Here is a 23,001-nt window from a genome sequence, read left to right on the forward strand (position 1 = left end):
AGGTCTTCCAAGTTGTGATGGAATTGGAAATAAACAGTGGAAATTTCCTAAGCCAGTGGCTCCTCGAGTATTGTCTTAATAGTCCTCAAAATCCTCAAAGAAATGCTGGGTGGTCTCTTGCCTACATCTTCCTGTGTACTCACTGTTCTTCTGATGAGTTCTGTATTGGTGCGAATAAACAATGCATTTACAACTTAACACGACCCAAATGTCTTCTCCTGGGTGGCTCATACCAGGCAATGCCTACTCATGCCAAGAAGCCTTCTGTTTTTGTATATTTTGTGGAAGTAAGAAGTAATAGGCAGTCCAGTGAGCCACAGGATAAATTTGGTTCAGAAACAGAAAAGGACAAAAAAAAAAAGAAAAGAATTCTTTTTAAGCTCTCAAGGGCATATCTTCTTTGCCGTACATTCCTTACCGACTTGAACTAAACAATGTCCCATTCTACCTTGGGATGAAAACTTCAACCCACAGCAGAGAGAAGCTTGTAACTTTAGGTATGAAAGGAACAGGCATCCCCAACACTGAATGAAGAGGTTAGGGTATGTCTGCTAAGCACCCACTGTATGTCTGGCTCCAGAATGGATCCCTGACATTTGGAAAAGGTAGGAACTAGCTTTGTCTTCAGAGATCTTAGAACCCAATGAGCAGAGTGAAGGGAATGGTCTGGACCAAGAGAGAAATAAATTTTGGCTCACAGAATGCACTGTTTCAACTAGTTCTTCCCTTAAGTGATTTCATTATCCTCAGGTATGTAACAGTTTGTTGAGCTTGAACCCACATCAAGTTTTCAATGAGCATGTGCACCTCGAATGTGCAGACTAAGGTATTAACAATGATTACATCTGGGAGTGGGGCTAGAGATCTTTTAACACTGTGGGTTTCTCTGCGTTTTAAAAAACTCTTTACAATTTACACAACTCAATTCATTCTGTTATTTCTTAGACATGTAATTCTATCATTGATAAATAATCCTTACTAGGGACTACTTTATTTAAGAAAAGGAAAAACTGAATGCAAATTTGGAGGAATGACTTCCCTGGCTGCCCAGTGGTTAAGACTCCAGGCTTCCACTGCAGGGTGGTCACGGGTTTGATCCCTGGTCAGGGAACTAAGAAGCTGCATGCCAGTCCTGCCAGTCTCACAGCATGGCCAAATAAAAAAATAAATAAAAATGGAGGGCTGACTTAAGGAAGATAAGCTCATGGGACCTATCAGTGAGAATGGTCAGTCGTTGGTGAAAGGTATTACCCCAGACAGCACAGGTATCCTTGCCAATAAAACTGGGCTGAGTGTAGAGCACCTGCAATATCCCAGCATTCAGTATGGCCAGTGATTTTCCCAGTGACTCTTGTGAAGACACGCTGGCGACAAAGACGGTCTGTGCCGTCGCTTTTGCTACGACGTTCTTCCTGCCCAGTGACGAGTGAGAGAGTGGCAGGAGCTGGCACCCTGGCTGAGCCATCAGGCTTCTGACAACTGTGATTTCCCTCATTCTTCCCCAGCTTTCACTATATGTTCCTTCTCACACAACAGTCGTGAGGGAGCCCTGCCTCCAAGGCTTCCCACAGCCCTGCTACCAGCAGCCACATCCTTTTCTCCTGCTGCCCTGTTTATTTCTGGGCACGAACCCGCCTCACTCCTGTCCTCTCCCAACTCACCAGTGCCTTGCCTAATTGCATGGCTCTCCTGAATGCCAAGAACCTCAGGTCTTGAAAGACAGAACAAGACTACTTCTGCTATGTTTGTTCTCAGGGAGAAAATATTAGGGAAACCTCCCCCCCTCCTCCCTAACAGGGGCTGAATTACCCGGACTATTAATGGCAAGCAGAACACCAAGTCTTTAAGGATTTTCCTTCCAAAGGGCCATTTCAGGGAAACAGCCTTTCTGACTTCCCCAGACTGCATGGCTTCCAGGCTCCCCCTCTCCAAAGTTACGTACTTCAGTTCACTTGGTTTGACTTGCTCTCCTCGTCCATAACCACGCTTTCCCCGCTTACTTTTGTTCTGTGCGGTCAGTTCTTCAGCTGAGATGCGTCCCCGGTCTTCACACTTGCTGCCTCCCTGCTCTTTAATAATCCCTGCTCCCTGCCTTCTTCCCCACACCCCCTCCCCGCTTTTTTAGAGACAAGTCCTAAAGGACTCAACATCAAAACGCCAGCACAGAGGGTTCGAGATTTTTACATCCACAGAGAGTGGCAGGCTACAATGGAAGGACTCTGGGTGTTTGTGAACCAGCATTTTCTCCCATCCCGTGTCTCCCCATCTTACCAATAAGCCCCGAGTAGGCGAGGAGGCAGTCAGCATAATTTTCCTTTAGACAGCTGCTGACGGACCTTGACTCCGGCTGGCAGTTGGTGAAAAAATCGGCCAGGCGAGATCTGCAACAGAAGAAAATTGGGGGAGGGGAGAGGATGTGCTTTAAAATAGCCCAAGCTTCTGCACAGACATAATTTTCCCTTATTCCTTTCTCGCTAAGCCTTTTTCAACATCCCCAAATACAGAGAGTGTAGACTCTTAAAATGTTAGCATCTTCTCTTATATACAAGCCCCCAGCCATCCCCTCGCCCACCTGTGTCTGCTCCTTTGCAGAGAAGTCTTCAGGGCCTGCAACTGGAGAAATCTTGACGCTTTGAAGTTTCCCTTCAATATTTATTTCTGACTAGACTTATTTGCATTTTTAGGAAATATGCTTCTGCACACACTCACCGGAGATCCACACTGGGAAAATATTTACTTTATACAGAAACATGTCCCTGGCGTCCAAATAGGATCCTACAGCCCATCTGCTCCCGTAATTCCTAGTGGCTTTAAAAATATGCGTATCTGGTCTTCTAAGTCATCTCTCATCTACCACCCCAGGGAGGGGCAGTGGTATATACCAGCCAAGGGATGCTGAGGGGGAAGTTTGCCTTTCCAGCACTGCAGGGAAAGGCAAAAGGGACCGGGTGACACTGGCTCAGGGTGCGACTAGGTGTAGGGGGTCCCCTGGTCGAAGTGCAGCATCTGTCTGCAGTTTGGGAAGCCTCCACAGGCCAGTGCAGTCCACCCAGAAGCCCTGGGTGGTGGTGAAGTTGCCGAAGTACAAAGGGGCTGCAGACATCACTGGTCTGCAGAGGAAAGGGGCTCTTTGTGGCCAACCGGCTGTTTTTCAGTCTGAAGAGGATATTGTTGGAGAAATTCTAAATGAGTACTGGGCCATCTCTGAGGTCATCCGAGCAGACAACAGCTCTGTTTCTATGTGAGGAACACAACAGACTTCAAGAGAAGCTAAATTATCTGGCGATTACAGGAGACAATGGATGGCTGTCTTAGCTCCTTCTCTTTAGCGCACTCGAGTTGGCAGCCAACATACCCAGGGCTGTTTTTACCTCTTTCCACCCAAGAAATTGTATTTACTTAGCATCCCTAATGGTATAAACAGGGTTGCCTGGGTGGGGCTGAGCAAGGTAGAATGTGTGGAGATCACAGGGGGTTGTAAAGGGTGTGTAGGAAGCATATTCTGGGCCCTTTTCCTACAGTTTGAACTGGAAGAAGATTAAAAGGCCTGGTGAAATGAGCTGTGTGCACAGCACATTGGAAAGGCTGTGCAGTGTTCCTTTGGGATTGGTCTCTCCTTGAACCCATGTAAACAAGGCGTGTCTGAGCTTCCCTATCTGCGCCGATCTGTACACTCCGTATGTCGTGCGCCTGGTTCCATCCCTGTGACTCCCCGGGGCAGGTGCTGGAGCTCTGTTTTATTTTCTTTGCACAGCACCTGACACTCCTCAGAATGCTTCCCGAGCGGGGCCATGTGGTGCAGCTAAGCGGCTTGGCAAAAATCCTCCAAATGAGGCTGGTGCATGCGCCTGTGTGTGTGCCTGCATCCCTCCCACAGTCTGAGCCTAGCTGGTGTTTTCTGACTCTAACTGAACACACCGAAGGGCGTAAAACCTGGCCATTTTCTGTAGCCTGGTTAAAGGATTTATCTTTCAGAAGAAATCCCTAAAGGTGACTCAGACTTACTCAACTGGCACCAATGGCATCCATCTTGGATGGAGTGTCAATTTCAGAAGAGTTTTCCTGGTCATGAAAGTTAATGATCTCATGGCACTGGGTTTCTAACTTTGCAGAGGCCAACTGTGTGGTTCAGGCAGCTGGGACTCCAGCTCTGCACACAAGCCGATCAGCTCCCTGACCTGGCAGCCCCACGCTCCCAGCTGCCCCCCAGAGAGGGATGAAAGGTCGTGCTGTCTCCAAGCCTCCTGCTTCTCATAGTCTCTCGAGCAGACTATTAACTGAACAGCACCGTGACTCGGATTACTATCCTCCAGCGGGAGGCTAATGCCACCAGACTCATTTTGCTTAACAACCTCAGAATTGACTCACAATTGGACTCTGGAATGAAAGGCTAATTGAGTTAGTCTGCTGCAGAGAACATAACCCTGATTGGGAGGATAAAACTAGATATACTGCTCTGAGCATCTCCCCGAACAGGCTGGTTTTGGAGAGAAGATTGTCAGCCCAGATCTCGGCCCTAAGACAAAACCAGCCAGCGGATGCCAAGAGTTTCAAAAATAATGGTGAGCCCACATGGCATTGCTGAAACATGAACATTTCGCTGGTTCCTTCACCTCTGATCCACCTCCTTCTGCCATTCATGTTTGGAGACATGATGATCCCTTTATGGGATTCACATTTAACAGATAGAAAAACTGAAGGTAGAAGAAGTTTATATGGTGGTTGTGCAAGCGGGTGGACTGGTACATTTTCATGAATTCTGCAAGTTGGTTAACTTCACAATGGTAGCTTGAAAGTGGGCTAGGTGGGAGAATTTTCATCATGGTAATCTGCCAGCTCTACAAATCACAACCCTATGCTGTTCTTAGAGAACTAGTTGTTAAATATTTACTAGCACAATGCTCTCAAAAACCCAGCATGGTGTAGTCAATCCCACAGATAAAGGAAGTATCTTTACTTCCTTTGAGTTCTTGGGAACTCAGAAGTTCTTGGGAGCTGAATTTTAGCACTTCCTGGATGAGCTACCTCTCCCATCCCTAATCACCTTTGTGTCAAATGACATGTGAAATGGTGTCATAAATTAACCTCCCATCTCCAGTATCTTCCAAAGAAAGAAAACAGTTCTCTCTAAAGATGCTCCCATCCCAACAACACAGCCACCGAAATCTCTCAAAGCAACGTGTGCAAATGATTACAGGTATTGACAAAGCAGCTGACTTCTTGTCCTTTGTATTGACTGAATGACGGGTCAAATGCTTGTGTTAATAAGGATGAATGAGTTCCCTGTCCCTGAACCCAAATAACCTGCCATCTAGAAGGTAAGAGAAACAAGTAAAAAGATGATAATACCACGATGGCTAGTTCTCAATAAAAGACAAGAAAGGTTCCTAATAAAAGTAACACAGCATGAATCAAGTGTTTAGAATATGTTAGGTATGTCTTCATATACTTTATACTTTTTCCTGGCAACTCTAATAAGGTAGGGACTATTACTCTGTTATCTTAATTTCCCAGAGGAGGAAACAACATCTTATTGAGTTTAGGCTAGAGTGAAATAGTGAACAGCAGAACCAGGATTTAAAAGCTATGAGAAACGTAGACAGCATATTAAAAAGCAAAGACATCACTTTGCTGACAAAGGTCTGTAAAGTCAAAGCTATGGTCTTTTCAGCAGTCATGTACTCAGTGAGAGTTGGACCACAAAGAAGGCTGAGTGCCAAAGAACTAATGCTTTCGAACTGTGGTGCTGGAGAAAACTCTTGAGAGTCCCTTGGACAACAAGGAGATCAAACCAGTCAATCCTAAGGGAAATCAATCCTGAATACTCATTGGAAGGACTGATGCTGAAGCTGAAGCTCCAATTCTTTGGCCACCTGATGTGAAGAGTCGACTCACTGGAAAAGACCATTACGCTGGGAAAAACTGAAGGCAGAAGGAGAAGAAGGTGGCAGAGGATGAGACTGTTGGATAGCATCACCGATTCAATGGACATGAACTTGGGCAAACTCCAGGTGTTAGTGAGGGACAGGGAAGTTTGGCGTGCTGTAGTCCATGGGGTCGCAAAGAGTTGGACACTTCTTAACAACTGAACAACAACAACAATAAATTCTGATTCTACAATTGAAGTTTTTAACACAAGAGGAACTAGTTTCACAGAAGTTGTAATATTGAGACTGAGGCTTGGAGGATCGGTAGGATCCTTCAGGTAAAGGTAGAAGAGGGTGTTCCCTCTGCAGAAGGAAGCAGTAAGTGATAAAGTAACCACATTCATAAAAATCCCAGAATAATCACAGAGTATTTGTACCTGCCAGGCACTGATCGAAGTGTCTGGCATCTATTCACATATTTAATTTTAACTGTAATAGGTGATACTCCCAGTCCCATTTAGCAGATGGAGACACTAAGGCAAAGAGAGGTTAAGTAACTCCTCAGAGGTTGTAGAACTCTGTGCTGGAGCTGTAATGTGACCACATTCTATGCGACTCCAGAACCACAGGACATTCTCAACCACTACACCTAACACACAGAGTCAAACAGACTCAGACATGACTTGGCAACTAAACAAAAACAACAACAGCTAACACATGCATCATCCAGAAAATTGTCAATTGTTCACTTGGGATGGCGGGGCCACAGGTGAGTGACAGGAGATGGTGCTGGCAAGATCAGCAAGGGCCTTGAATGACCTAAGAGGCTGGATTTCATCCTGAAAGCAGTGGGAACCACCAAAGGATTTTAAACAGAGAAATAACACGATCAGGTCTGCAGAACAGAAGGACTCTTGGGTGTTTCCGTTCTTAAGCAAAGATTTGCTTGAAGCTTCTTCTGTGCCCTCCCTGCTCTAGCAGAGATGAGAAGAGCAGGAAACTGGCCAAAGGAAGGAAGGAGGCTGAGCCAGTGAGTACCCAGAGGCAAGAACTAAGGACTAAAGGAGGAGGAGAGAAGGAGGATGCCCTGAATGGTAGGTGTTGAGTGAGTGAGTCAAAGTCGCTCAGTAGAGTCCAACCTGCGACCCCATGGACTATAGAGTCCATGCAATTCTCCAGGCCATAATACTGGAGTGGGTAGCCATTCCCTTCTCCAGGGGATCTTCCCAATCCAGGGATAGAACCCAGGTTTCCCTCATTGCAGCCAGATTATTTACCAGCTGATCCACCAGGGACTCATGGTGGGTGTTGATGGAATGGAAGTCAAGACTGGGGACTTCCCTGGTAGTCCAGTGGCCAAGAATCTGACTTGCAATGCACGGAATTCGGGTTCAATCCTTGACTGGGGAAATAAGATCCCGCATGCGTGTGTGCTAAGTCGCTTCAGTCGTGTCTGACTCTTTGTGACCCTATGGACTGTAGCCCGCCAGACTCATCTGTTCAAGGGAGTCTCCAGGCAAGAATACTGAGGTGATTTGCCATGTCCCCCTCCAGGGGATCTTCCTGACTGAGGGGTCAAACTCACATCCCTTATGTCTCCTGCATTGGCAGGCATGTTCTCTACCACTAGCGCCACCTGAAAAGCCCCAAGATCCCACATGCTATGGAGCAACTAAGCCCAAGTGCTACAAGTACTGAGTCCTCGTGCTCCAGAGGCTGTGCGCCACAACCAAAGATCCCGAGTGATGCATCGAAGATCCTCAGTGCCACAACAAAGACCCGACACAGCCAAATAAATAAAAATAGTTTTAAAAAGAAAATCAAGACTGCAAAAAAGAAGGGGGCAGAATCAGCTCAGTAGACTGTGGCGTCACAGCGTGTAGTGGGGGACCCAGGAGAGGACAGTTTGCAAGGAAGATAAGAGAGGTGGCTTATGACTGTGCTGAGATCATGGCACCGCAGGAGTCAGGCATCTAGCAGGTTGCGCGATTCTCAGACCTCCATCTGTCCAGTGGCCAACCAGCCCCCACATCCCAGGACTGCCAGGCGCACACATCCTCCTGCCCACCCTGGGGATAGAACCACACTATAACCTTTTTCAATGACTTCCTCTGCCTGAGCTGCAGTGATCCAAACAAGAAACCTTACATGGCCAGGGTGGGATTAACAAAGAAATTCCACAAGTGCATGTCTTCTGGAGATATGAAATCTCCATGACAACAGCAGTGATGAACCTGATTGTTTTTCTCTGAGAAAATGAAAAGAAAATGAATAGGCACTAATGTAGAAATGTATCTCCCTCTGAAAAGGGAAATTTCCCACCCTTAAAGAGGAGAAAAATGCCGGCAAATGCCAAGTTGGCCTTAGGAAATCTGCTGAAGAGAAAACAATGGTTTATGCAGAAAATATCGCATTAAAGGAAGCATGCTGCTAACTGGAAATAGAAAAATGATTACAATGATAAAATCTAGGAGAGTCTTCTCAAACAGCAGATGGTCTTTTGACAGTGGAGAAAAAATCATTTACCTACTTTTTCTGCTAACATTTTTAGGAAAATAGAGTTATGGGGAACATACTAGTAATGCCTAGTTTCACTCATCCTGGATTATTCTAATCCTGTAAATGTTTTTGTTTTTTTTTTTTCTCCCCAGGGCAAATCCCATACTTGGACACAAGCTGTGTGGTTGATGGAATGGGGCCTTGTGCGAAGAACTGTGAGAGCCTGAATGGGATCCAGGCTCTGACATTAATTAACCAGAGTTCCTGAACATCATCATATGATGCTTGACGACTTTGGATTTCCCTTCCACTTCAGAACAGTCTGTTGGACACTTGAAGCTACTTGGAGAAGAAACCCACTTGTTTTCCATGCGTTATTATTATTTTCATCCATGATTCCACTCCACCATTACATGCGATTTTAGTGTCAAGGCATTTGGTTTGAGTATAGAGATCACTTTTTTTAAGATGTTTTTGATGAGGACTATTTTTTAAAGTCTTTTATCGAATTTGTTACAATACTGATTCCATTTTATGCTTTGATTTTTGGCCCCAAGGCATGCAGGATCTCAGCTCCCCAACTAGGGATTGAACTCGCACCCTCCTGTACTGGCAGGTGAAGGCTTAACCACTGGGCCACCAGCGAAGTCCCTAGAGACCAGATCTTTCTACAGGATCCCCACATCTCACATGCAAGAAAGCTGAGGGCCAAAGAGGTTAAGGTCCTCCTCACGGTCACATGGTGAGTGGTGGCAGAGGGCTTTCACTGGAAGAGGAATTGCTAGCTGTCTATAACAGCCCAGGAAGGGAGAAGTAAGGAGGGTGCTGGACTTTCAATTTCCCTGGGATTGAATTAAAGTCATCTAATGTAATGGCAACCCACTCCAGTGTTCTTGCCTGGAGAATCCCAGGGACGGGGGAGCCTGGTGGGCCGCTGTGTATGGGGTCACACAGAGTCGGGCACGACTGGAGCGACTTAACAGCAGCAGCAGCAGTGTATAACTGCTCTGTCCTTCCCACTGTCTGACGAGTGTGTTCTTCAGTCCTCTTACTAAGATTCTGCTGACTTAGCCTCAGCGAGCACTTTGCAGGCAACACTGGGGCTCAGGACGGGTCAGAGAGGGTGCAAGACTCTGCCCAAGAAGGTGGTGAGTCTGTCCATGGATGAGGCTACCCTTTATTAAGGAGTCTTTGGGGCAACACCACTGCCCATACAGGACTGCAAGATGTGCTGACCCACTAGCAACTCAGAAGCTTGGAATAGAATCCATTCATTAATTTGCTTGTGTTAGAAATCACTGGTGTTTTGCTCTGAATCCAACAGGAGTGTTAGGGCTTTAAAGTCTTGGATCTCAACTCAAGCCACTTAGTTTCTAAAAGCTCTCTCAGTGGGTCAGTTGGAGGAGCCAAAAAATGACAGTCCTGGGAGTGGCATGCACCTGTTTCTAATCCCAGTCCTACCTGCCATGGTTAAATAACTTAGCTACGTACTGGACATCTCTAATCCTGTTTCATCACCAGGAAAATGGGGTAATGGAACTAGAGTTGCCTCAAACGGCGGCCGTGATACCTTACTGACAGTTATATAAAGCACCTTGCTCAGAACCTAGAATACACTTTGTGCAACACATTTTTATTTCCCATCCCTTCATCTTTTCTCCCCAATTTCTGGTCCATTCTAAGGTGAAGGACTTGCCACAAAAACATATAGCAGGCTCAACACAGAGAAATATGTATCTTAATCTATCTTCTCCTGGTCTTTATATGACAGACGAGCAGACCTCAGAGATGTTGCAAGTTTGGCTGCAGACCACTGCAGTAAAGCGGATACTGCAATAAGGCAAGTCACACGAGTATCTGGCTTTCCCATGGATGTAAAAGTTTTGCTTTTACTATATAGCATTCTCACTAAGTGAGGGATACCATTAGGTCCAAAAAATGTACATACCTTAGTTAAAAATACTCTGCTGTTAAAAATACCAAAACAAATGCAGTAATAGCATCGAAGGTCACTGATCACAGACCACCACAACAAATCACTTATGGATTAACTATTACAAGAATTATCAAAATGTGACATAGAGATACACAGTGGCCAAATGCTATTGGGAAAACGGTGCAGATAGACTCATTCAATGCAGGGTTGTTGCAAACTTTCAATTTGTATAAAACACAGCTTCTCCGAAGTGCAATAACATGAAGTATTAACACATCTGTGCCTAAAACAGGTTAACCCATGTCACTGAGGGCAGTAAGTCTGACCAAAACAAACTCAACAAATCTGAAGCTAGGGATCCTGAGGTGTTACTTAAAAGCCTCTCAGCCATATGAGCTCATAGAACAAAAGCATTTTAAGAAAAGCTATTTTCCACCCTCAGGAGTTTAGGGGGGAAAAGATATATTTTTTAAAATGACTAAACATTATAAGTTTGTTAATACTGCTGATTTCTTATGAAGAATAAAATCAATTAGAAAAACACACTGCCTAGGATGACAAAGCAAGAGTAAGGGAATGGTAATTTTCTGGAACAGTGACACAAAACAGATTTTTTTCTCTTTCTGTTTTTAGAAAATTACCTTAGCCCTTCTCCAGCAGCCTACTGGAGAACACATCTGGAAAGCATCCTTCAGCAATCAGAGTCTATGTTGAACAGATTTTGCGGCCAGGGGGTGAGGGGTGGTGGTGGTTCTTGACTTGCTGGTCCCTTCCTTGGACCGTACATTCTGGCTTCCTGAAGCAGAGGCCCGGTGTTTGCCAGGGTCGGGCTGGGAAGTGGGGCTCGGGCTGTCCTTCAGAAAGCCCGGGTCCTCCCACTCCCTTGCAGCAAATGTGATCTCCCTGGAGCAAAGGCCCGGGGGCAGGTTCACACGCCACAGGCGCAAAAAGCCAAAGCCCCACTGTGCTCCTCGGCCCCTTGATGCAGCTTCCCACCCTCAGCCAACTGATGTGTTTCTTGGTGACTTGGCCAGACCGCAGCCACATGTGACTGGGAAAGGGAGGTGTGAGGTCCCAGCAGTCTTAAGGGCTTGCCTAATGTTGGTGTTTCCTGGGACACAAGCAGAAGTCAGTGCCTGTTCCCCCTCAAATCCCTGCTCAGGGTCATCCAGATTCTTGGGGAGGTTCCAGCCCCTTTGACCCAAGGCCCTGAACCTGTGCCTCTCATCCTGGGGAGGCCCTGCTCCGCTGGCTCCTTGGCGGCTCCCAGTCTAGCACATGGGTCCCAGGAGGCTTAGGTCTCAGACTGACCCACAACAAGAGCAAATGTAGGTGGAGGCACGCATCGTTTTAGTCCATGCGTCTGGCTTGGGGTCTATCTCTGGGTGGTGGGCTCGGTAAAAGCAGGCTGCAGGGCAGAGATGCGATGCCTCCTCAGCCTTTCTGTTCACATCAAACTGCAACAGCCCCCAGAGGGAAGTCCAGGTCAGCATCAGCTCAGTCTCCACACCTCTCACCAAGTCACCCAGCATGAACAGTGACAGCTGTCCATCCACACCTGCAGAGGGCTGACAGGGCTTGACAGCTCATCTCTACGTGGCAAATCTGAAAAGCAAGCTAGGGTGGTTGGTACGGGGATCCATCCCAGCCCAGAAGAAGCTCCTTGCAGCCCCTGACTCGATGCCCCAGAGCTGTCCTTCAGCTGAGACTCCTCCCTTCAGCTCCCTCAGCAAACTTCTCCAACACACACACCACTAGTCATGCGGTAAGCAGACTCTCAGTCATGATAGGAGTATAGCTACATTACAAACAACGCTATGCTGCATAGTCAAATCAAATAGATCTGTTTTGTATTATTCATGCTATAGCACGCCCATTATTGCAGAAAACCTACCTTTGGTGGTACTTGATCTTACAGGAAGAAATGGAGGTAGAAAAGAAATTGGGAGGTTTTTTTTCTGGATAATGAAAGTATCATTTATGCTCTCAAGTATCCAACAGCTGTCTGTGACAAAGATGCTAAGCCTCTTGAGTGAATCTTATCCAATACTTTTTTTTCTTTAATATTTCTGCAGGAAAACTTCATTAATCAGTTTTGTGACTTCTAGCCACTAGGAGAATAGAAATCTAGATGTTCACCCAATCTTTCGCCAGTAGAATCACATATTAAAAACTTCAAACCAACAAGCTGTGAATTTACTTCATATGGAATTCTGCAGGTAGGGCTTCCCAGGTGGCTCAGGGGTAAAGAATCTGCTGGCTAATGCAGGAGATGAACATTTGATCCCTGGGTTGAGAAGATGCCTGGGAGTCGGAAATGGCAACCACTCCAGTATTCTTGCCTGGGAAATGCCATGGACAGAGGAGCCTGGTGGGCTACAGTCCGTGGGGTCACAAAGAGTAGGACACAAAGTAGCAAACTAAAAAACAAAATCAACAAGAATTCTGCAGGGACCTCCGTCTTCAGGAGTGAATTACGGAAGTTGCCTGACATTCATCCTGGAATCTAAGAAACTCTTAGTCAACTGCCTTAGGTACCCAGGGCAGCAAAGGTCACCCACCATGGTTTCATTTATTTATGCCCACTCTTGCTTCAGAAAGAATTTTAAGATGAATTCAGGTGTAGCTTTAAAGCAATAGAATAATTGCAAAAATTACTGTGGGTATTTGGGGCCGAAGAAAGATAATGGAGAGGCAGTGGTGTGGTTAGCACAAAATGCACACATTGTCCTGGCTAGATGAAAGCTGGTACCTGGCTCTGTGATTTCTAGAAACCACTGGGAAGGGGGGGTGGGGTGGGAATCTAGTTCCCCAATCCATGGTCCAAAAATGAAAAACAAGATGGATGCTCCGGAGAGAAACTACTATGGGAGGCAGAACAATGGTCCATGAAGATTGCGCATTCTAGACGCTGGAATCTGAGACCTAAGACTATGTCAGCTGACATGGTAATAGTGCCTCCTTGCAGATGTGATTACAGTTGTGGACCGTGAGGTGGGGAGATGAATCTGGATTGTCCAGATGGGCTCAATGTCATCACAAGGGTCTTTAAAAGTTGAAGAGGGAGTCAGAAGAGGAGGTCAGAGTGATACCATGTGAGAAAGACTGGACTGGCGGCTGCTGATTTGGAAGACGGAGGGAGGGGCCATGAGTCAAGAAATGAGACAAGATTCCAGCAGGAACTCAGCCCTGCAGATGCCTTGATTTCAGCTCAGTGGGATCCAGGTAGTGCTTCTGACCTCCAGAAACTGGAAGAGAATACATCTGTGTTATTTAAAGCCACCACATTTATAGTAATTTGTTCCAGCAGCAACAGAAAATGAAAACACTATGAAAAAGCAGGACTCAGTAAAGGCTTTGCATATAGAATTTGAAAATGGGCCAGGACTTAAATTTCAATTCAATCGCTTACTAAACCATGACATTTGGGGCAAGTACCTTAACTTTCCTGAAGCTTAATTTACTCTGGCTGAATGACAGGAAGTCCTTCCAAGTGTTCCTGAAGGATTATGTGTACCTGGCACCTATCACCTGTTTACAAGTGAAGCAGATTCCTAGATGAGGGTAGCGCTCATCTGCGCTGCTGTTTCCTGTTCTGCTCTGACCTTGAGACCTCTGTGAAGCCCGAGGGTAGAGATGACCACACAGATACTTCCCTTAGAATCCATCTGCTAATAAGTTGGCAGATGAAATGCTTTGTCCTAAGGTCACTAATCCACCTGTTCAAGGTCTGTATGTGCTCGATAAGCTCACGATTAACATCAGGCTTTTTCCTTCCATTAGGACCAAAGAGAGATTTTTCTGGTGAGGCCTCCACATCTTCAAGCAGAAAAATGAGTTTTATAGGGCAGTGGAATCACACCCACAGAAACAGGTCAAGGCAATTCTACAGGTCACCACCCATGATCCCAATACGGTATCCTCTACTGGCCTGGCTGGCATCAAGCCAGTGCAAATTTAAGGAAGTGCTGTCTGCACCCCCAGAAGGACATAATGTTGCACCACAATGTTTATGACCAGACAAACTGAACAACAATTATGGATACTTCTTTGATGAAACACAGGTAAATTCTAGAAATTCTCCCAAATGCTGCCTAGCTTTCTTCAGTCAAACCTTGCTGTTTCAGGGTTCCCCAAAAATGAAAAATTAAAATTACACAGGCTCTCTCGACTTAGCAATTTGCAAAGCTTCCCCTTTGTCCCTCTCTACCCCCAAACGACAGCCCTGTGAGACCCGAGTCCCAAGCTGCAAGCTCTGCTCCGTCGAATGTTAATCTGCCACACATTAAAGGAGCCTAGCTGCTGTGCCCTGCGAGGGGGTGGGGAGGGGGAAAGGCGCACGGATGTCTGAATGGTTACAGCGTGTACTTGCACAAACAGACTTTAAGCAGAAACATATGAAAAGAAGATCTCCTATTAATCTTTAATAGGGTTGCAGACTTCCTAAGGAAAATTATGTTCAATAGTAAATACACACGAGGTCATTTTTCTTCCAGGCAAGTTGTTTTAAGGTCAACAAAGACTTTGAGCTCAGCAAACAACTAGTCCCTAATATCTTCCTTCCTAGATGGGGCACTGTTCGGGAGATGGAATTGTGGTGTTACACGTCAAAAGAATAAATCACTTCTTCCATTGCCATCAGATGATAACTTCCCCCATATTTCAGAAAATACATACTCTTTTTAGGGACCATGTTTATTCTCATGTTTAACATCCTCCTTTCAACAGCACGCTTCCACTTCACTCCATACCCCACTGCACCCACACTCCCAATCCCAGTTTCTACGTGTTACCTAATGCTCTCAGTTGAATTTAAAACTATATTCCACCTTTTTCCCCACTGCAGAGCAAAAGCAGCTGATTTCCATGGTTCTCATGAACCATTTGTTCCCTCAACTGCTCCACCCAAACGGGTGATCTTGAAGAGTTATTTTGACCCATTTACAGTGACATCAGGGGTCTCCTCTGAGCCCTCCCACCAACTCTCCTCCCCGCTCTGAGCCCCACGGAGCATGCTGGCTTTGGCCTTTGCATCCACATCTCCCTTCCGTCAGTTTCTTTTTCACCTCTTCACTTTGATGATACACTGCTTCCGCCATGAGAAGGCAAGCAACTGGGATCAGGCCTGGCACAAGCGGACTGTGACTGCAGTCATGAAGTTAAAAGACACTTGCTCCTTGGAAGAAAAGCTATGACAAACCTAGACAGTGTATTAAAAAGCAGAGACATTGCTTTGCTGACAAAGATCCGTATAGTCAAAGCTATGCTTTTTTCAGTATTCATGTACTTATATGAGAGTTGGACAATAAAGAAGGCTGAGCACCAAAGAACTGATGCTTGCAAATTGTGGTGCTGGAGAAGATGCTTGAGAGTCCCTTGGATAACAAGGAGATCAAACCAGTCCATCCTAAAGGAAATCAACTGCGAATATTCATTGGAAGGACTGATGCTGAAGCTCCAATACTTTGGCCACCTGATGTAAAGAGCTGACTCATTGGAAAAGACCCTGATGCTGGGAAAGATTGAGGGTAGGAGGAGAAGGAGGTGACAGAGGATAAGATGGTTGGATGGCATCACTGACTCAATGGACATGAGTTTGAGAAAACTCTGGGAGACAGTGAAGGACAGGGAGGCCTGGCGTGCTGCAGTCCATGGAATTGCAAAGAGTCGGACAGGACTGAGCGACTGAACAGCAACAAGGCAGATGTTCAGAAAACATTCACTGAATGAGTGAGTGAACAAATGAATCCAAGTGCCACACACTACGTACAGCTCCAGTCACCTGCAGGTCAATATTCTTCATGGACATCTTGGTGTTAAGAGTTGGGTTCAGATGAGGGGATACAGCAGTCCACGTCCAACTGCTCCAGGCGCTGCACAAACAGCTAGGTTTATTCACAGCCTGTCACCATGCCCCATAACACCCCATAACCTGACCAGCCAGCTTAGTCTTATTTTACAGTCGAGGACCCTGGGGTCCAGAAAGGCCAACATCCAACTGGTAAGAGTTAGAGCCAGATTTTGCAAAGAGGACCAGGGATCCTCCACCTTACACTCACTCCTGTAGCAATGAAAGAAGAATTAATGTTCCATCTTTTAATTCTAGCTCTTGGACATTTGCCGCCATTTTGCTGTGAACTGCGCACATAAGAAGCCGAAATCTGATTTAAAGGGATATAAGTGATCTTTACTAGGCCCAATAAAATGTAATGACAGAATTAGTGGGCATTCTTTTGGTTTAATAGTGCTTGCAGTTTAAAAACATAAAATAAAAAATAATATCTGTTGTTACTGCTCAGTAAGGTCCAAATGCATTCTGAGGACACGGCTGTGTGGAGAAGTCATCCTGGCCCAGGTGGTCCCTCCCTGAGCATCTCACCTCCCCAGGCTGTGAACACAGTCATCCTCTTCAAGGGAGGGGTGCAATACGTGGGGCTCCCCAGACCCATAGGGAGAAGACAGCAGCTCCCTAAACACACTTTCCTGGCTACAGAGGCCACTCCGGAGTCTGGAGACATGAGACAGGGACTGGTCTGGCTGGGACCACCTCCTTGGGTGCCTCGCCCAGCAGAGCAGACACACATGTGGGCCCTCCTTGGCACTGGCGGGTGTTGGGTATAGTGTAAAAGGGTGTGCATGAGCCCTGAGGTCAGACCATGGTTCCAATCTCAAGAGCCCCTGCTGGGTTTTGTCTCTGCAGTTCCCTGGGTGTGAAATACAAGCGCCTGACAGCAGGGCTGTGGGAGGATTAAGGCCCAGAATCCAGTGCCTGGCACCGAGTTCAGCACTCCACGAAGGACCAGATATGAGTGCAGCCGTGACTACTATCAAGGGGCTTTCAAGGCGGGCTCTGTCTCTCCAGTCTCAATCCTGAGGGGCAGGTAACAGGCCAGGTGAGTTAAGTGTCCTTTCACATGAAGGGACAGGTATAGAGGAAGCAAGTGCGTTCTCCAGGACCCTCAGCCTAGGAGGGTCACAACATCAGCTGGGTTCCAGAGGCACCTGAGGCCAGCACTCTCCACGCCCATGTGGACAAGGACATGAAGCCTGGCTCCCTCAAGAGGATGCTCTCCCAAGGGGCTTGAGATAGAGTCCCACGGACAGGCAGTGTTCAGTGGCACTTCTTATAAATCCAGAAAACAGCCCTTCCTGCTTTCTCCGAGCCTAGGGATGCTGGGGAACAGCCTAGACAGAACCCCAGCATCTGACTAACAGACTAACAAAGGTACCTCAGCATCTTGGTGCCCAAGACCAAGGGTGCTGATCACCTAGCACCTGGCACAGTGGCTGGCACAGGCTGCACTGGGTTCAATAAATACACCAACTTTCCAAGGACCACAAGGACTTTCCAAGGACTAAGCACCTACAATGCAAGATGCTGTGTGTGACGTGGTGGCCCTGGTGGGACAGGGACAAAGACGGAGATACAGCCCCGCTGGGACACTGCATCTGGTCCCCCACCAGCTGCACCTGCCCTGTGACCAGCAATGAGCTAGCGGCAGGGAGACAGCCTGCATATTTATTTGAACAAATCAAGGTTCACAGTGATCTTGCTCATGGAATCGTAGCACTTATTAATCTTGAACATCCATGTGTGGTTGAGTAACCTGTGTCACAGCTCCTCCATAGGCACAGCCCATCCCGAGTTCCCTCCTGACAACCAAAGACACTTCCACTTGGAAAAAGCAACAAGAAGGGCAGAATGCGCATGTCAGCTTTCCCCATGCGAATCATTCAAGCCGAAGATTGCTCCGAAGGGCATTTTAGGAGGAAGATTTCTATTCAGATAATTGTCTTAAAACGCTCAGCTTTGCTTTCCTTTTTTCTGGCATAACTCAGCCAAATGAATTCGAGTCTCAGGCCAAGCTCAGCCTATGGATGACCAAACTGTCTGCTTCCTCTGCACAATCAGTGCAGGCAGGGTTCTGCCTTGCTGTAGGACCAGTTCAGGCGGTGACTAAATAGATTCACCTTGGCCGTGGCTCAGCATCCTCTGAACCATCCATGGCTCAGTTATGGCCTGGGAAGACCTTAGAGTCCTCCACGGTGGATCCCACAGCCATCCAGACAGAGCCCAACTTAGGGCAGCACAGAAACTGCCCAGCTGTTGTTTCCTCCTACGCACCACCCTGAAATCTGGGCTAACAGTCCACACTTCAGCCTCAGTGTGCTGGCCTCTTCTAGGGCCCCTGCTAACTCTCAGTGCCCCACAGGGCCTGTCTAGCTGCTCACTCCTTCACATCCTCAGCTTGTAGACCCTGACAGCAGACTGAGGTCTATTAGCCTTAGCTATCACCCGGTCAACCTTCCTTATTTTTGTTCAGTTGTTAAGTCATGTCTGACTCTATGATCCCATGGACTGTAGCCTACCAGGTTCCTGTAGCAACGTTCCTTAAGACAGTGTCTTTCCAAGTGTGGACCCCAGATCAGTATCAGCATCACTGGGAATGTTCTGGGCCCCACAAAACACTGGGCACACCAGCTCTGCTAAGCCACTGAAGGAATCAACCACCTGCTAGAAGGTTTGAGCAGAAAGTCAGCTTTCTCAAACCATCTTTGTAGTTAAAAATGCTTCAACTTGAATTTTTCAACTTGGAACATGGAAGAGGCATTTCCCATTTGCTTTGGTCTATTTCCACAGAAAGATTTTCCCACAAGACAATGTCAGGATCCTTTGCTGGAGTGAACATATATAGACAGATGACATACTCTCCCCAGACCCTCATTCTAAGAAGTTTAAAGCTGTTATATGGAGCCAGCTAACCATCCAATAGGAATTCCAATGTCCAGGTGCTCACAGGACTCTCAAACTGCCAGTTTCCCAGCATCTCTTATTTTAAGGGTTATTTCAGGCCTGAGTCCATTACAATCCTTTAGTTTCTCCCACAGCAGATGATAATGGAGCGGGGAAAGCAGAGAAGGGTTGCCTCTGACATGGTCCACATTCCACATATTGCAAGGACCAGAAGGTTACCGGGCACACTCTGACCAAGCCCCTCCCAGAGAAAAAAGCATCACCGAGTCTTGGACACAATGTGTTTTTATACGTCAGTGCAGAGTTCTGCCTGACTGCGCTGAATACAACACTAAAATGCATTATTGCACTAGAAACCAGAAGGGAGGTGCTGTCTGTCGGGAAGGCATCTCTCAGGGCAGGAAAGCAAGCTGGGCCAGACTCCCTCACTGCCACACAGCCCCGGAGTGGCAGCTGATGGGGAAGTTCAGCAGCTTCCTGGTTACTGGTACCCACTTCCACCTGGAAGGGCTGTGGCACCGGCTCCCAGCCACCTTCCCCAGCCTCACCATCCTGACCTGCTGGAGTGAACAGGCTGGACACGAGGTGGCCACACACACACACTCAGACTGTCTCAGTTCCAGGAGACCACATGGACGCTTGTGGGCACACGTCTTCCAGCCCAAGACGATTCTGATCTTAGTGCAGCAGTTCTCAAAGTGAAGTGTAGGAACCCTGGCAATCTCAGAGAGCCTTTTAGGTGTTCTTGAGTCAAAACTATTTTCCCAGTCACGCTAAGTCTTGGTTTATCCTTCTCATACTCATGTTCTCACAAGAGTACCATGGAGTTCTTCCAGAGGCCAGAGGTAACATGCGGTACTGAAACCGTCTGAATGCCGTAGCAGATATTAGAATCCAGGTGTCCTCTGGTCAGATACTAGATTTCTGAAAGTGTAAAACGATGTCACGCTTCTCCCTGAATTTATTTTTGTTTTGGAAAAATGTAAGAATTAAAAAAAAAAAAACTATGTTCTGTTATTTATGGTAACCTGTAATGAGTATCTTGGTGCTATTTTTAAATGAAGTAATAAATACATAAACACTTTTCCAGCTTTGACTCCCAATATGGCAAGCATAGATAGATTTAGCCCACATATACAAAACTCAGTAATTTTAAGAACATAAAGGAGTTCTGAAACCAAAAGTTTGAAAACCACTGTCCTAATGAGAAGCAAATCATTGGCTTGGCCAAAAAGTTCTTTCAGGGATTCTTCGCCGCCCACCCTGTAACATCGTATGCAAAACTGAAAGAACATTTTGGCCAACCCAATATGTTTAATGAGGGGGCATTTATGCCTTATCAAGAGCGCAAGGTCTCTTATTTAAAATGTTTGCTTTAAAATGAATAAATAAAGAGTTAGAAACAAAATCAGCTGCAATATCCGACTTCACACACCCCGAGAGGGTGGTTTTCAGGAGACACATACATCGCACCAGAAATAGGCAGACAGCGGACAGAACCCTGGCTCTGCAGCCCCTTGGCCCCTCTGGGCTCTGGTTCCAGTGACACCACTTGGAAAACTGCAGAAGCTGCTCAAGATCACTCCCCCTCCTCTGTGGACCAGGGAGGAGGACGTCAGCCCCCACTTCCAGGGTGGTGGAGTGCCCAGCACAGTGCCTGGCGTTCTGCAAATGCCACAGAAATGTCACCTTCTTCGTCATCACCTTCATCACCATCACCGTCACCCACACGCTCCTGCAATAATGTCCCTGGCTCTGCAGATTCTGAGCCCCTAAGTCTTGCACGAGCCATCCTGCGCCTGGCAGGAGGATCAGATGAATCATGGCACAGAACCACGCAGACGAGAGGAAGGGTCGGATTCAGCGGCCCTGAGTCAGTGACTGCCCTTTGCTCGACGCCTCACATCCCTGACTCAGACACAAGCATCTCTAAGGACACTTTATTTACGGTTACTCTGGGTCACTGAAGCAGCACGTGCCCAGAGAGGCTGCCAGGGGCACCCCCACTGCCCATTCAGTTTAAACAATAGTGAATCTAGGACTCCAGGCCCAACAAACTCGTGGCCAGCTCCATCCGCATCTCAGTGGGTATCTTTGTATGGTGATAATTGTCTCTTCTAGACAGAAGCGTTCTTGAGATGACACATGCTCCAAACACCTCTGGATTCTGTCAACCCCCACCTCCGCCTCCCACTTTTCCCTAATGGTACCAACTGAAAAGATGGTGATGTATCAATATGAAGCTTAGCAGCACAGCCTCATGTAACTGTGTTGGAATTTCCACATGCTGCTTAATGCTGTGGGTGCATAAAAGTGTAAAGCAGTAAAAACCTACCCTTTCCACCCACAAATCCTACTTTAAAGGTCTCCGTCTGCTGATGGAGCAGGGATGGGGTGGGAAATGTTGCATTTGGAATCTTATACTTCCTTTGTCCTCTATGATCAAAATGTGTGGAAAGTTTGAGGTAGGGAGAAAGGAAAAAAGATTTATTGAATGTTTGCTCTGTTAGGTGGCAGGCTCTGTGCTAACATCTTTGCCTAGATATTGCATTTAACCCTTATGGCTGCCCTGTGAAGATGGAAATCATTTATAGATGCAAAACTGAGGCCATGAGCTGTTCATGTCCTTGAACCAGCAGAACCCAGATGAGAGCCCAGGGCTGCCCCACTCACAAATACACTGACAGCTTACTGAAGGGGGAATAAAAGGCCCAACTCCAGCTTGGTGACACTTTTCACATTGATGGTTGTTTTAAATGCTTGTGTTTTTGTTTTTGGTTTTTTTTTTTTGATGCAACATTTTCTGCATAATTAATTGCTTTCGGAAATCACAGAGCAATTTCCCATTCACTGAGCCAGAAATGCCTCGTAGAAATGCAAATGCCAACGTGACTGAAGGATGTCTAAGTTGGGGTAGTGCCTGAGTGGGCATCTGGGGTGTCCTTGGGTAGAGTGGGACTCCAAGTCTGGGTGTGAGAGCAGGGCACTAGTCAAACGTGACAGCCACCTGGTGTGGGGCAGGGTGGCGGGGCAGACTTTCCTGCACAAAATGAGATGGCTCTGGGTAACAGGCTAAGGGAACCACTGTCAGCAACGAACTGCACATGACCAAAAGAAGTCGTGTGTCCTCTGGAGGCTGGGATGGGAGGGAACAGCCTCAGCTTAAGGGCCCAGTATGCCAGCCAGAATGGGTACCCATGGACCCCAAAGGCTGTTGGTCTGGATAAGGGGGAAGCCATCTGGGAATACTAGGACCTCTCTTCCCCCCAACTGTTTGCTCCGTGGATAAAACGCATGTGAAAAAAAGAAGGGTATGAAATGAAAGCATCCCCTTCTGAAAGAACAGGAAAAAAACGAGAGAGAGAGAGAGAGAGACTCCAAAATCTGTATGTTGGATTTAGGTCTAGACTTAACGGGGGAGCTAGGTGACCCTGTCTGGGAACTTCATGGGCCCTAGTACCTGAAAAGGTCACTGGGCAGAGCAGAAGAGTTCCCCTTGGAAGAGCAACAATCTGCACAAAGCAGCAGAGGGGACCAAATGGGATCTTTGACAAAATGGTCTGAAATCCTGGGTCCCAGAGCTCCCTGCAAGTCCCACACCCATCCCCATTTCATCACTTCTCACCCACCACATGTTTTATCAGCACTGCATTCAAGATGCAAGCCACAGCATGGAGGTTTTCCTATGATTCATGAACTGGCCAGAGGGCAAGGAGAACATACGTAGGAAGACCAGCACCTGGATGACCCCAAGTTGGGGACAAAACCATGGATTGTTTAGAGCCTGCTGTCACTCTGTGACAGCAGAGAGTTCATCTCCCCTGAGATACACAGCCAAGTCCCTGATATCTGCTGCCCGGGGGAAGGTGACGGTCAAGGACTCTAAACTCCAGCGACAGTTCAGCAAGGAGTTATGGAGGGAGCCCAAGCAACCAGGTGAGTGG

The 23,001-nt window shown here is 46.9% G+C and overlaps 1 protein-coding gene across 1 annotated transcript in view; it reads right to left on the minus strand.

Annotated features, from left to right (window-relative positions):
- GFRA1 (GDNF family receptor alpha 1) overlaps positions 1-23,001 on the minus strand; it is a 226,991-nt gene that overhangs the window by 32,958 nt on the left and 171,032 nt on the right. Inside the window, exon 6 of the mRNA XM_052660880.1 lies at positions 2,272-2,381. Within this exon, the coding sequence (XP_052516840.1) occupies positions 2,272-2,381 (110 nt within the window). The remainder of the gene's footprint in view (positions 1-2,271; positions 2,382-23,001) is intronic.

The sequence above is a fragment of the Budorcas taxicolor genome, chromosome 23, assembly GCF_023091745.1.
Source record: "Budorcas taxicolor isolate Tak-1 chromosome 23, Takin1.1, whole genome shotgun sequence".
Classification (NCBI taxonomy): domain Eukaryota; kingdom Metazoa; phylum Chordata; class Mammalia; order Artiodactyla; family Bovidae; genus Budorcas; species Budorcas taxicolor.